Genomic DNA, 15,977 nt, shown 5'->3' with positions numbered 1-15,977 from the left:
TTTCCAAGCAGCTGTTGAAAGTGAAATGTCTCTTTTCAACATGCTAAAGCTCCCAGTAGTTTTCTGTTTGTTCTGCATTGCCTGTGATGACTGGATAGTTAGCAGTGTGCAAAAATACATCTGGGCATGTAAAATTCCGAAATAGAACATTGAATTTTGTGGTTTTTCTGACTCTGAAATGTTTAGTGAAGTATCTGTCTGCTTTGGGGGGAGGCAGGGTGGGAGGGGAAGTGTGCTGTCTTCTTGGAGTGGAAAATGTTTGAAGCCAGGCAGTGTCACACACAGCACCCGCGTTGTTTCGGAGGTAGGCTACCCATTTGTCTTATCTACTGTAAACAACAAATCTGGTAGCGTTAACTTCTTACTTTATTTTTCCTGGAAAGTAAACAATACTGTTTGAAGCTCTACAGCTGCTAACTACTTAGAAAACAAAAAAGCCAAAACAAATTTAGATACTGGTAAAAAGTTTAGAAATCATGTGACCGAAATGAGGCATAAAATGTGAGCCGGTTTTACATCAGTGGCCAAGTTCTTAGGATTTAGAGCTTGGTTTTTGTATTTTTACTTAACCAGATATTAACTTTTATGCTATAAAGCAATCCTGGAGCCAGCTTCTCTTTCTAAATGTCTTTCTACCCAGCAATTGAGACTTCTTTGTGAAGAATGCTGTTAAAAAGAATATAACACCAAGGCTGCACATCTGTTTCTCGTTTCAAAACAAGTTCTCTTACTCTAAGCCTCTATTTTTTTCTTCCTACCATGAGATTATTTTTTTTCCTTCAGTAAACAGACAAGAATAAGATTGCTAATAAAATGAGTTACCATGTATCATTTACACAAAAGACTTTAGCAATACAGCAGTTTGTCCCTGTTGTGATGATGTGCATCCGCAGATTCGTTTGTCCTATGAAAATGCCATCATGTGAAAAATCAATTGTACCTCTGGCTCTGTCAAAGGGAGACTGGAACCGAGGTTGGAGCACCAACCCGTGGGGAGATTTACGTGCGTCAGAAGAGACTGTGGGTCTAAAATGTGGGTTCTCCCAGCAGTGTTTGTAGCAGACATGAAATACGGAAGGTGTGCTGCTTTCTGGTTCTGTTCCTCAGCTCTGAAAAGTGATCTGCAAGTGAGAAAATGATAAGAGTTCCATAATAAATCTCCATTGCTCCAGCTTGCCTTGCTGGGCAGAAGAAATACATCCTTCTGGTCCTTTCAGTTGCTGCTTTGCAGTTCTTTCTGCTTGAGAAAATTAATTGCTCTGTAGTGACACGTCACTGAATGACTAGACAGTGACACGGTTATTCCCAGAAAAAGTTCATGAGGGACCTTTTTACATCTGTGATCAGATAGTAACTAATCTGAGATCAGTAATGATCAAAACTGTAACATGTCTCAAGTGTTTTCCTCCTGTAAAGCTGTTGCTCAGAATGCTGAGGTTGGTACCAAGTACGGCGTTAGCGGCAAAGAGAATTGTTAAGAACTGAAACACCAACTCCTGCCAACCGTGGGCCTTTAGACTCTGCTGGACACGATTAAGTAGGAGAAAATTTCCTTTCCACACAGCAACCAATTGAGCACTTATTAAACCTGGAAACATTTTTGAGAATTATTTTGTGCCTGTTTGATGTCTAGACTGGCTTTATTCCTGATGACCTGCAGAGTATTCCTGTGTGGTCTCCTGGCACAGGAATTTGAGATGAGTTTTGTTTTGCCTCATTCTTTTTTCTTTCTGAGGTACGTTCAGTGGCTGCTGAACAAATGTTTGCCACGTTATGTTTATAAGAGGACAGCTGTTACTGAGTTTGTGTAGTAAAGGTTAGATGTGGGCAAGTTAATGGTGTTCATTCCTTCCGCGGCATTTTTTGTAAAGTTTTAATCAGCTGAATTGGGAAATAAAGTCCCTGAAGGTGGCAAAATGTTCTTTCAATCGCTGTTTGTATTAAAAGGGTTTCGTTGTGGTGTATGCCTTCTGTAATGGTGCCACCACTGCTCAGGTACAAACTGGGGGATGCTGCCAGGTCGGTCTGTGGCTCCCTGATACGTTGTTCTCTGGGCCACGTGGCCGGAATTTCTGTTTTAAAACTGGTTCATGGATACCTCTGTTCAGCAGGCTGCTCCCATTATAAAAATTAAGTAATGACAATGAGCAAGTACACTTTTTGATAAAGTTTTTTCAGACTTCTGTGGGTACTAATACAAGAAAAATATTCTATATTGTTGTACTTCAGGTTTAGGTTTTTAAGATACTGTGTGTGTAGTCAGATTTATTACCCCAACCTGAATTTGCTGTTGTAGTGCCACGGAAAGTCTAGCAGTGTGACATAATGGAGTTTCTACAGGGGAAAAAAAAAGAATTTTCTCCCCCACCACGTTACCCAAAGAAGGGTGAATGGCTTCTTCAGGGGTAGGGAGAGCAGGGGCTGTCTGTTTATTTTTAAACCTCGGAATGAAGCTCACTTGCTTGAATTGCCTGTTTCACAACAGAGCAAACTCGGTGATTTTTTTCTCCTTTTCCACTGGTTGCAGGGAACTTGTCTGCCTAGTAAGAGTGGATGTGTTTAAGGAGCACGTGAGCTGTACAAATTCCTCGTATGCTTCTTTCCCCACATAAGGATAGAATATATACAGTGAAAGGTTGTCCATGGCCCCTGCCACAGTGTTCTGTGTAAGAGCTTTGTGTCCTGCTTGCGCTTGTTCTGCAGGAGCTGTACCAAAATGAGACGAGTTAAAAATAGAGATGCGTGATGTGTGTAACTTGCACAGATAAGCTATAAGAAGACTTAGATGGGCACAATATTGTGATTTTTGGAAACTTATGCATCAGACAATGAAAAATGAGGTATTTCTTTGAGCACAGGAGCCCTGGAGCTGTATCTTGTTGGCTCATTTTGGTACTCCCATGGGTGGGCAGTTATAGAGATGCAATGGTTTGTGGATTCCCTGGTGTTTAGTAAGTGTTGGGCTTCTGCTGGAGCTTTCCTCGAGGGCAGCCATACCACGCTATCTGCAGAGGATGTGTTTCTGAAAAGCGTGATATGACAGCAATGCAGCATTGCTTGTCAAACTGTTGTGGTAAAGAGGGGCTCATGCAGGGAGGTAAGACATGCACAGGGCTTAAACAGGCAGGAGCAGTGTGTGCGGTTGGGAGGGTGAGAAGCAGGAGCAGGTTATCAGAATCAGCAGCTGGAGGAGGTGCTGGCTTTTACAGATGCTGGGTTTTGGAAATTGTCATCATTCTGAAAAATAACAGCCATTCTGAAAAATAACAACCATCTGTGAAAGTGCCCAATCATTAGTGCCTTTTTCTGTTCTTCACTCTTGAGCTGATGTTGATTTGTCTGAGGAAGATGATGACTGAGCTGAAGATGTAAGGGTTGAGAAAGGCAGCGATAACTTTCACAGTAAAGGGTTTTTGGCAGGCATTCAGCTTCCTAAATGAAGCCGTTCCACGGACCCTTCTGAAAAGCTTGCATCTCCTCTCTGCGGCGATACTGATGATCCTCCCCCTGCCCCTCTGTCGATGTCGTATATACTGCTCCTTTGCGTTAAAATATTGTGTGCTTCTGAAGTCCCTGCATACATCCTGCTCTGCTCCATGAATTTCTGTAGGAGAAGTTGCTTTGCAGTCTGTCAGGCTCAGCTGCTTCATCTGTGAGCCTGACAACAGCAGAGCAGGCTATTAATGATCAGCAGTAAAACAAAACCGGGAAACCAATGGACACTGGGATTGCTTTGTCATGAGTTCCTTCCATTTTCTTCCTACCTGCTTTCACAAGACTTGTAGAATTGTGTTCATCTTTGACATTTAGCTTTTGTTTCCTCACTCTCCATCATACTTGATTGAAATCAGCCTGCCAAATAGTCATTTAAGCTAAAGCTGCATGAAATAAAATTCTTGTAAGAGTCTATACAGTTCTCAAAATAAAAGATAAACTGGGAAAAGCAGAGGAGAAGAATAGAGAGTGCTTTAAGATACAATAGTCTCAGCACCATGAATCTCTGGAGAGAGGGAGGATGTTGGACTTGGACACTGACTCGGAGAATTTTTCAGACTGCCCAGCGTGGTTCTTTCCCTTAGCTGATGCATTGGAACAGTCTCTTACTGTGTTTTGTGTAATGTCCTTTCCTGACTTTGCAACTAAGTTTTTCTTCTTGCCATATCATCTGTCTTGTTATAAGCTTAAAAATACGTTTGAAACCAGGAATTTTTAACCTCGCTTCTCTTCCCTTTTACCTCCACTTTTCCCCACTTCAGAAATTGAATTGGGAGAAATACTCATTTTCTCTGTAATTTTTACCTGTTTAGAATACACAGTTATTTTCTGAGTGTTCAGAAAGATTATACTTGTATTGTGTAAGTGGGATATGATGATGATTCACATTATGGGCATCTTATTTAAAATCCTTTTCTGTTTGTTTATTTGACAGGTCCTTGACCAGTATGAGCGAGAAGGGTTTAATTTCCTAGCCAAAGTTTTTAACTCTTCACATTCCTTCTTAGAAGACTTGACAGGTCTAACTTTATTACACCAGGAGACACAGGCTGCTGAGGTAAGAAAAGACACTTTGGATGCTGAGTAAAAAGAGGTGGCAGTAAAAGGTGCTTGGTTTGATGTTCAGCTGTACAACCAGGTGACGAAATGAATCACAAGCATGACAAGTACTGATAATAGCCCAGAGCCCAGTATGGGCTAACAACCGCAGTTTTTACACAGGTTTCCAGGTAGGTTAGACATTCTCTTAACTTGATTGTAACTTTTTGCATCTGAGTTTTCAAATATTGCACTTAAAGAAAACAAGTGACTTGTGTTATGTGGTGTAAGGAAATAAACTATCATTTTGGGTCAATCTAAAATGTAATTATTGTACTGCTTGGTGGATTATAATATGGGGAAAACAATGCTGTTTATTTGTCTAGTGACAAAAGTTGGAATGTGGAATGAAATTGGGGTATGTTTTGTTCTCATGGGAGATAACTAAACGAGTTGTGATATCGAGTTTGTCCTGTAAAAAATGAAACATATCTGTCTTAATATTGTATTTTAATAACGGTTTGTAATCCTTACTCTGCAAACGTCTATACTGTTCTACATCTATAGCTTTGGGGTAGTAGGATCACATGGATGTTTCCGAAGTTGGTTCTGAGAAGCGATTATTCAGTTGCTGCAGCCTGTGTAAATGGTATAGCTGGTTTTTCAGCTGGAAATGGCTCAACGGTGTTGCATAATAAGGTTGGGGGCGGATAATGATGGTTTGGCTCTCCATTTCGTGTTTTAACCTTTTTAAATAATTGGAGCAGACGCTGGAGACATTAAACCGTGAGAGACCTGATACATTCTTAAGTCAGCCTGGTAATGCCTAGAGAAGATGTAAATATATAGATGAGAGGGGTCCAACAAAGGAAAACAAATACCCTTTAACAGGTCCTACTCCTTTGCAGTAAGAGTGATTGGAGTCTGGTTTCCATACGTGACTTTTAGGCTCCTGAGAAGTGTCTAGTCTGCTAATGACAGCATTGAAAACTGTTACAATTGCCCTAGTTAGTACGCTATTATTTGCATATGTTAATTAATAAATTTATTTTTCAGCTTGTGAATTTATACAAAGTGTGTGTTTACAAAGTTTTAGATATTCTTTAGAAAACGTAGAGTCTGGTGTGAGTTTACTACAATTTACTGAAGTTCAAAGTTTAACATAAGTTGAATCAGCGTGCTTTCAGAAATCTTTGGGCTCAACAATGAGGTTTATACAGTGAAATCGTTGCTTATAGGTGGAAAAAACTGATGTACAAAATATTTGCAAAGCTTATGCGTTCAAATTAGCCCAACTACCACAGAACCAGTGACTTTTCTTGTTTGCTTCCCTGTAGCATTGCTATATTTTTGTAAAAAATCATCTGTTTAGTCATGGTTAACTATTTTAATGGTCTTGATAAAGTTTTGTATTTATGAAGGCAGATTATTTGCAGATTCTGGAGCATGCTGGCTTTCTTTGGATTGAAAGACCTATTTTTTTTGTTACATTTTGCCACTGTTGACTCTGAAAATTAAAGAGATGGTTTTGTTGTTCTTCACTACTCCCTCAGTACATAAACTGGGGCAGCTGTAAAAATTTTTAGGTGCATGAGGTATTTTTGTTGAATTGTTCTTGTGTTTTGAGCTCATTTTTCTCAGGCAATGCAGGTGATGTAATTTATATTGCTGTGTTTGAAGACTGGGAAATGGCTTTTCAGGTTTCTGGGGGCTTTTGAGCTGCTGTTGGCAGAACGTATTCGCTAAAATGGAGGCGTTGGATTTGTTAACATTGATGCTCTTTAGGTTGATTTAAGGTATTCTTGATACATGGCATTCGAAAAACTGCAACAAAGGTAATTTGGTAATTAGAGTATTTGATTGTTCTGTTGAGAAGTTACTTGTCCTTCTGCACTCAGACTCTTCAAAGAGATTTTGTAGATGGCTGTTGGGTTTGGAGACCGTAAAAGTGGCTTCTAGTAACTGAAGATTTTCCTTTCCTCCTATCTAGTAAAATTTGACCGGTGCCATTGCTCCACTGCAGTGAAAATAGACCTGTAAAGTTGCATGTCGTCCAACCTTAAATTTTCTGCAGGGATGTCATGATTGTGTTGTAATTGCATATGTAAAATCACTGATATTAGACTAATAAACTTGCATCTGATAGGGAAACTACTCAGTCTTGTTATTTTTTTAAAAGGCTCACTCTTTAAATGTTGATTCATTAAGAGCATTTAATTGAATGTTTTGCTCAGAAATTTCCATGAAAACCTTTCATGCTTAGCACAGGCTGCGTTTGCCCAGGTTAAAGCCATACAATTTGCAGTAAGACATGGAAGAATTTTCACTTACTACATATCTCTTTAGCTTGCATTGTTCACTTTCCTCTTCCAGGGCTGTGCTTTGACCTCAGTATTAATACCATCCTGACACAGGACCCTTCACCTTCTCTTTTTAAATGGCTGAGAAGAATATAATCATCATTCAGTGTGTAAGCAGAGTAGGGATCGTAACACAGATTTAGTTTATGGCTCAAATTTGATACCAGTTGCAGAGGTTTTAGTCAATAGAGCATTATAGAATTTATAGAAATTAGAAATGTTCTACATGACTTCCTTAGCATGACAATTTACTCAGTAAGTAATAAAATTAGCAAGTGTTTCTGTTCTGTTGTGAAATTACAGTAAATTTCAGGCATCTGCTTTTTCCACATCTGGCTTTAATTTAGGTTCTGTGGAAAAAAAAAATATTTTTTTTTAACACCGGTTAGATATTTATGTGCAGCTTCCACAGGAGACTGATGACACGCATGGCTTTTAAGGCCAGTAGAAGCTGTGGGAAACTCCCACTTCAACCCTAGACTTTGTTTCTTCTGGACATAATTCACTTTTGGAGCTGCCCAAGCTCACATAAAAATTGCACTTCTGCTTTCCAGATCGCTTGGTCTTCTTACTCCTAATCTGAACTTTTAAACCTGGTGTTTGTTCAATGTGTAGTCAGGTTTAAAATAGAGGAAGCCTATGCGCTGAATTATTCCTCAGAAGCTAGGGGCATTGATTTCGACACAGAGTAACAACAAACTGAATTACCTCCAGTTCGGGACTTGGCTGGGGTGCCCAGCGGTGGCTGCGTATCGCAGTGGGTCTCTAGAAGCAGCTGACTTTCTCACCACACAGGCCGGACTTAACTCTGCGGAGTACGTTGGGTTTGGCTAGTGTGGAGAGCTCTTTGTATTTGACGTAGTCTGAAACGACAGCTTTCCTGATACGCACCTGACTGCTGTGTCAAAGAGTAATTTTTACACTTCTGGAAGTAAAAACTGACATATTAATAGAGCCCATAGTCAGGATTATTCTGTAGTTGTGGAAGAACCATTCCCATTTGTAAGATTTTCTAAGAAACTTACTTACTCATTTATTGTTGCCCTTTTTCTTCAGAAATAACTGAACATATGTCAGTGCCTTTGAAATTGCTGGGAGTGAGGCATCTACGGAAATGTGTTGATAGAAGGAGGAATAATAGTGGTAAAGTGACATTTTTGCATGAATTTGCTGTAGGACGTGCAGTTGAATTTCTATACGAGACGTTTTCAGCTATATCAATTTTCAGAAGCGCAGAAACTTAGTTTCTTTCTGTTCTTAATAAGACTGAAATGTAAATACACTTTCTTACTTTGGATTTCAATTCCTAAATTACTTGGATGCATTAGGAAGCGTTACTCTACTTTCTGCTTTCATCAGGATGAAAGAGATCATGGAATGTGTAAAAGAAATGAAATTTTTACTTTGTTTTATGACTGATTAGAACGCAAGAAGTGGTAGAACTCTTGCAATGTAAGAGGAATTCTAAAGAATTTTGGAAGAAATCAAATCCAGACCAGAGTTCATCTTGCTGAATGTGATTGTAAAGGTCAGATATTGGTGCCAACAAGTCATGATGTCTGTTATTTTACTTCAGCAATTTTGTTCTTCAGGTTTTTTCTCTCTTATGGTGTGATGCACAGTGCCTGTAGTTTCTGTGACAAGTTCTTGTGCTCAGTGGATGAACCCTATTTGGTATTCGCAAAAACCCCTTGCTGTGCTGGTTCTCTGTATCCCAGACCATGCAGATTGGAACTCTTATCCCATAGAAGGGTTGGATTAACTGAAAAAAAAAAATCATGCTAGCAAAATACTTTGAGCTCTTCAAATAGGAGAAAATACAGAAAATCCTTTTTTATTTTGATTCTGCACTTACTTGAGGTTTGTGCCTGGCAATTTCAGCCATTTCTTGGAGAACAGGGCTTAGTTGTGTAACAGGCAGCTGGTATCAAAAGTGAACTTTGTGCTTATCCAAATCTGGAAGAAAATTCAGAATTTCCAGTGTGCTTTGCTATTAAAAATATCCTGCTTGTTTCTGATTCTGCATTATATTATGCGGTGGTTTTGATGCTGAAACAATAACGTATGAATAGCCAAAAAAAGCCCATACAAAACAGGAATAACTCCTCTTCAGCAACATAATAGTGAGTTCTGTAACTTAACAGTTATTTTTCTGTTGAGCAGGCAGTATGCAGAATTGAATTTTACTTGATGTTATGAAAATTTCCCCCAAAAAACACGAGTGAGGAGTACATCAAAATTAGTATTGAGACTTTTCTTTGTTGGTGGTTTTTTCCTTCATGTTTTTAATCTGATGCGTTTCAGGAGAAACTCACTGTGACAGATTCAGGCCTGCCCTGGAATCTCTTAAGAGTTAATCTATTTTCTTTCAGGAGATTGATTCATTTTTTCTTTTTGAGTTTTTTCATTATGTCAGTTAATGCCATCATTTTTCTTCAGTCATTAAGCAATATTTCCCAGATCTTCAAATAATGGTACATTTTTTTTTCTGCACAAAAATTCCTGTTGAACACAGTCCAGATGAGAAATGGTTCTCTGTTAAGGTAGACTTTAAAGGGTGTTTAAATTTCCAGTGCATTCTGGTTATTATGCTTTGCTGTTACATGCCTAAAACAGACTTAGTAGGTCTGTCCTTCACCACAACGTTCTGCTGAAGCTCTGGTATTTCTGCTGTTGACATTTTGCCAAGGAGAGGCACTTGCTACATCAACGCAAAACAGTCCAAACTGGGTTTTAGAGCCTTTGAACAAGCCCAGGAACGGTCTGTTTGCTGGTACTTTATGCTGCTCTTTGAAGAATTCAGAAATACCTGTGAAGTGTTTCCTCTCTTTCATACCAAACCATGACCTCTGTCTTTCCCCTGCAAACGTTACTGAGAACTTCCATTACTATTACTTAGAATACTCAAAGGCTCCTTCTAGGACTTCCATCGGCAGCTGATGTGCACAAATGCTTGTGTTTCACGACGTATTTGAATAAACGTCTGTTTGTCCCTTCAGGACAGGGAGGGCCGCATGCGGTGGAAGCCAAGGGAAGGGAGGGGGAAGGACAGCCTATTGTAGGGTGTACAGAACAGAGTTCTGTGAGCGTACCGTGCCACGGGAATGCTCCAAGGAAGATCTCAAGGGTGAGAGCCTGCTGGTCTTCTGAGCTGAGAGACCTGTAAGACCAGAGCTTGGGGTGTTACAGTTACCACCGTGTTTTCATCACTCAGCCCTCACTCGCGTTTGGATTCCAAAGAGAGATTGGAAAAGTGAGGACAGCTATAGAAACACTGCCCTTGTGACTTAAAAATGAATAAATCTACATCGTCATAAATGTCCTCCGTGACCTTGTCTCAAAAACATGAAACAACCTTACAAAATATTTCTACTTGCAAATTTTGACTTCTCAATGTTGGCATCCTTCAATAAAAGGTGCTACTAATTAGCTGCATAGGTTGATAGATCATTAAACTAGCGTAGTTATTAGCCAAATGAAATTAAACTCTGTAAATTCAAATGTAAGAATGAATACTTGGGTGCAGAGGTAGAGGAAATTATAACTATTCAGTGTAAAGATGTTTGTTTGTTTTTAATTTGAGCTGCTCTTGATATCAAGCCATCATTTTTGTTTGAAATTTCAAATATATGGAAAAAATTTAGACTAAAATCAGGGAAAGAAATGGAATAATGGCATTTGGGTTAGCAATAGATGGTAATTTTTTAAAAAATCTGTACCGATTAAACTGTGAATTGCTGCTACAGTGCCAAAACATTGATAGAGTTTGAATCTATCTGTATATAAAATTTCACAGTGAATCTTGCATAGCTATAAATGGAAAGTACTGCTTTCAGTTTTTATGTGAGGGGGAAAAGCTGTGCAACAAATAGCAATCGGTGCCTCATTTTATATGAGCTGTGAAAAACCTCGGCCTTAGCAATACAGCGCCTTTCCAGCTGCTGTGGAATGGTTGTAGCGTTGACATTTACCCTGTGTTCTTCATAGTGCCTCTGCAGCTTTGGAGTAGTGGCTTGTGGTGACAATAATTCAGTTGTTTGTCCTCTTAATGAACAGTGTTGATCAGGTGAGCGCTGGTCGATAGCAGACGTTCTCTGCCAAGGGGACTCAAAGTGTCTGTGCTTTCTGATGTTTCCTGTTTAACAGTAACAGCTCCTCAAGTACCGGTGCAAAGGTACACTAGGGTTTTTATGAGTTATTTTAGTTGCTCTCATTAGATCAGTTTCTAAACAGGGAGTGTTTGAACTGATGAAGTAAAGCTTCAGTTTGTGTCATGACAGTAAATGATATTAAGTTGTACTTTATTTACTATTTAGAATATTTTTAGTTAGTGATGAACATAGCATCCAAAATTTTGAAGTGAACTGCTGTACCAAAGCAGTAAAATCAGAAAAATGGGTTTGTTGATGTCTGTAGAAACTGGTAATGACTCTAAGGCGCTTTAGTACACTTAATTTTTTTACTATTGTCTTCCATAAAGCAGAGGAAGACATACCCCCAGTTTTCATATGTAATGATCCATCGCAGTCAATTATCATTCATATGACAGAACAGGTTCGATATTCTGGCATAATTTCTTTGCCAGTGCGTGACATTACAGGGTAGAGATGTTACAAATGACTTCCGCAGCTGCAAAGGCTGAGCTACTGAGTGGGGACTCGGTACTGCTAAAGCATCGCCACAAGCTAGGCATACCCTCCTATGGCGCTGAGGATGTCAGCGATTTGAAGTCTGTGAAGCATTCATAAAAATTATTCACAGAATTTATTCAGCAGGTAATGAGGAAGCAGTGAGGACCCAACTGTCAGACATGGTAGGGGAGGACTGGAAAAAAGTGGTTTCCTGGAATTGACTAGAGATAGGGCATGAATCGTGTGGAAATGCAGCACAACACTATCATCATGTTCCCTATCCCTCCTTCCCCGTCCCCCCCGCCCCTACTTTGGACAGGTGAGTCCATTTTTCCCTATTTCTCCCTGTCTAGAGGAGGACTAGTACTTCACAACACTGACCATGAGTTTGAGGTGTGTGTTACCTGGCTGGTGACAGCCATGCATAACTTCAAACCTGCACTAGATTTAATACTCAATCTTATCTTCCTTTAAGTGGGAAAATATCTTCTCCATGTTCTCAGCTATGCACTTCCGCAGCCAGATTGCAGCAGTCCGTTGCTAAGAAGGTAAAGTGAGTGCTGCTCATGACTTTTATATTTAATACAGGATCAAAGTTTATAGTAAGGGAAGAATGTGGTAACAGACAGTAAGAATAATGATGTGAAAGTCTGTCTCTGACACTTTCATTACTGTGTGTATACAGAAGTGTGCCCTGATACATGCAGAAAAAGAGGTCGTAATATATATTGTCATTTGTAATTTGTCAACATTATTCTCCAGTACTTGTATTTATTTATATTATCCTAATATTGAACTCTCCAGCTACCTTGACATAGAAAGTGATTTCTGGATTTTGAGTTTGTTTTGTTTAAATGCTCACTCAACCCTGTATTCCCATCACCTGCCTTTGTTATCCCTCTGCGCCTGTCTGAAGGAGAATACTTGAGCTGGTTCAAATGGCACTGAGCGGTGCTACTGTCAAATCCTTGCATCCCAGCTTCTTTAAATCATCTTTAAATCTGCTTTCAGCTTCTTTGTCTGATGCTCCAGATACTGGTGTTACTGAAATAGGGTATTTTTATGCACACAAATAAAAAAGTGATGAGACATTAGCTTCTTAAAATTCAAGTTGTGTAAAGGGGAGGGCGGGGAAGGTTAAGGCAGCTTAGTGGTGAACCTCTCTGCCCTAAAAGTTCAGTTCTTCTGAATCTGCTTGCACTTCCCCTTGGCGGACACTGAGACAGCCCTAGCAGAGGGGATGTGATATCAGACATGTTTGTCACCAATGCAAGTGAGCTCATTGGTGACGTCAAGACTGGAGGCAGCCTGGGCTGCAGCGATCGTGCGTTGGTGGAGTTCGCAGTCCTGACAGATACGGGTCGGGCGAAGAGTAAAGTCAGGACTCTGAATTTTAGGAAAGCAAACTTGCAGCTGTTCAAGGAGTTAAGTCAATAGGATCCCCTGGGAAGCAGCCCTCAGGGACAAGGGAGCAGCAAAGGGATCGAGAGCTGCCCTGGCAAGAAGGGCTTGGGGGTACTGGTGGACAAAAAGCTGGACATGAGCTGACAATGTGCAGTCACAGCCCAGAAAGCCGACCACATCCTGGGCTGCACCCCCAGCAGCGTGGGCAGCAGGTCGAGGGAGGGGATTCTGCCCCTCTGCTCTGCGCTGGTGAGACCCCACCTGGAGAACTGTGTCCAGTTCTGGAGCCCCCAACATCAGAAGGATGTGGAGCTGTTGGAGAGGGTCCAGAGGAGGCCACGCAGATGCTGAGAGGGCTGGAGCACCTCTGCTGTGAGGCCAGGCTGGGAGAGCTGGGGCTGTTCAGCCTGGAGAAGAGGAGGCTCCAGGGAGACCTTAGAGCGGCTCCCAGTGCCCAAAGGGGGCTGCAGGAAAGATGGGGAGAGACTCTTCAGCAGGGCCTGGTGTGACAGGACAAAGGGTAATGGCTTTAAACTAAAAGAGGGGAGGTTTAGATGAGACATAAAGAAGACATTTTTTACGCTGAGGGTGGTGGAGCACTGTCCCAGGTTGCCCAGAGAGGTGGTGGATGCCCCATCCCTGGAAACATTCCAGGCCAGGTTGGCCGGGGCTCTGAGCAACCTGATCTGGTTGGAGATGTCCCTGCTCCTTGCAGGGGGTTGGGCCGAATGGGCTTTAACAGTCCCGTCCCACCCAAACCAGTCTGTGATTCTCTTCCCAGGATGCTGACCTTTTCTTTGCCATTTGCAGTTTTCCCTCCTTGTGGGGTTTGGGATTAGATAGATGATGAGGACAACAGTTGTATTTTCCAAAATACCTAGCTAGCTTTTGCAGAGGTGGCTTTATACAAATAAAACTGTCTTTTGGGCTAGGCCACAGTTTTGAATGAGATGTGTAATTACTAAAACAATATTTGGCAAATTAGGATTATTACCTGCGTTCTCTTTTTTTTGGAGGGAGAGGGGGAATGATGGGTGGAGGGGAGCAATTCTCTTCTAGAAGGATTTTCAAACTATGTTGACTCCTTTTTCTCTGAAGTAAAAATCTCCAGTGAAGAAGGGAGAAGTAAAATAATGTAGGGATTAAATCTCTCCCATTCCGATATATTTTATTACAGTGAAGAATGACTAGGCTGTTCAAGATGCATTCTGTTATTCTCCTGTGAAGAATAAGGCATTACGCAACACGGACAAACATGCTGGTAAACTGGGTTTTATAATCAAGAACATAAATTATACACTGTGCATCTTGGTGCAGGCGAGCGGTTGCAGAGTGTATGGGCCCCTGTAGATCATCGGAGTGAACAAGGGAAAAAGCTTGCTGCTGGACAAATTGCTACCAGATGCAGATTTCAATAAACACGTACTGCTGTAGCCTTACCCAAAGGTGCTGTGAATTTCTGGAGGCAATTGGCCTCTGCGTTCACTGAGCTGGTGAGAGTTTGAGTGTTAGTGGAGTTACTGGGGTATGAATGGATGCGCTCCGTTCCCCTGGGTTTTAATCCCCCCACCCCCAGTCTTCATCTTGTAGACTGTTACATGTTGTCCACAAGAGTATTTAATTGTTAACCATGTTTGCATTCTTCTGACAATCTCTGTTTCCTCTGAAATGTCTCCAAAACTTCTCTTAGGGCGGTCGTGTTAGAGTTGTGCAAGAGAACCTGTGCTGTCAGTTATCGCCTGTACCGAGTGCGTGGGAAATTCAGTATTGCCAACATGTAATTTGGGCTACAGGACCTTTCTGTACAACCAGTCGTAGCTTTTGTCCCAGCTTTGTAAACTACTGATTTTCCTGTAAATGTAGGTGGAACTAGGATGTGGCAGTAAATGAAGTTGATTACAATGCAAAGAGTGGTTGAAAAATCATGCAGATTTGCCACGACTTCTCTTTAATGCCAGTGACTGCAAATTCACATGAAAATCAGAGGAAATTAAGCATCACACATTTTGATAACAAAGCATAAACATTAAGACCTTCTGCTATGTGAGAATCTCATATGGAAAACCCTCTGTAAACTACTTCTCAACTTAAACGTTCACAATGTCTTAGGGTTTGTTTATTTATGAAGTGTAGAATAATTTTACTGGCATGATTGCTTGAAGATTTCCGTCCGTATTGCTGCTATAATGCAGATGATGTTGGCTAAAGTTGACGCTGATTTTGCAGAGACTGATAACCGGGCAAGTTTGAATAGCCTTTTGAATTGGTACTAACCTAGTTCTTAGTGCCTTGAGTTTTCTTTTGTTTGATTCTGGATATTTTCCTGGTATTTGCACTTTAATGAATATCTGAACATAGTGCTGGTGTTACCTGAGCCTTATTCTAGTTCGGATTCTCCTGAAGTTTCCTTTTTACAACCTCTTTTTCTTGAACACATTGTAACTTGGCTTCTAGCTGAAATCTGCTCTGCAACATACTTGTTTTTATGGAGTTGGCTGGAGTCCTAGAGAACCCACCTGGTAGCTTAGGAGTAATAAAAATTAATAACCAATTCCATGGGTAGAACCCCGATTTGATTCCAAGATTAGCCTGTTTGTGCCTGAGAAGATGAGGATTGCTTGTCTTATCACTTCGATAAGAACTTTTCCTTAGCAGTGACTTCTCTTAGTTGATTTGAGTACAAAGTGATGGGAAGTCATCTTGTGAATTAAAGTTGCGTCTGATCTCATGCAGAGACATCAAAAAAAGTCTGTGGTGTTGTGTACACAGTAAAAATTCTGCCCAGAGAAAAATGTTTAAGTTTGGAGAACGTAATGTTTTTTAAAAACATTTTCAGGATAAGTTTCTGTTTTCTTGGTTTCTCAACCTTTAAAAACCTCACTCGAGATATGAATTCATTAATGTGCTCAATTAATGTGATGAGTTGTTGCATTCTCTAGGTATTGAGTCTCAGACACTGGAACTGTACTTCACATGTCATATTGCATGTGACTTACCGAGTTTGTTATGGTTTTTTTTTATAGGCAGGAAACCTTTTGTCATTCTACAG

At 40.6% G+C, this 15,977-nt stretch overlaps 1 protein-coding gene across 2 annotated transcripts in view; it reads left to right on the top strand.

Annotated features, from left to right (window-relative positions):
* The window catches only part of ATG7 (autophagy related 7), a 103,748-nt gene that overhangs the window by 40,959 nt on the left and 46,812 nt on the right, over positions 1–15,977 (top strand). For both annotated transcript variants that reach the window (XM_086755704.1, XM_086755707.1), the window contains one exon: positions 4,430–4,552. In XM_086755704.1, coding sequence (XP_086611830.1) covers positions 4,430–4,552 — 123 coding nt within the window. The remainder of the gene's footprint in view (positions 1–4,429; positions 4,553–15,977) is intronic.

Source organism: Chlamydotis macqueenii, chromosome 10 (assembly GCF_036417535.1).
Source record: "Chlamydotis macqueenii isolate bChlMac1 chromosome 10, bChlMac1.mat, whole genome shotgun sequence".
Lineage (NCBI taxonomy): Eukaryota > Metazoa > Chordata > Aves > Otidiformes > Otididae > Chlamydotis > Chlamydotis macqueenii.
This window is presented reverse-complemented; position numbering and strand designations above follow the sequence as displayed.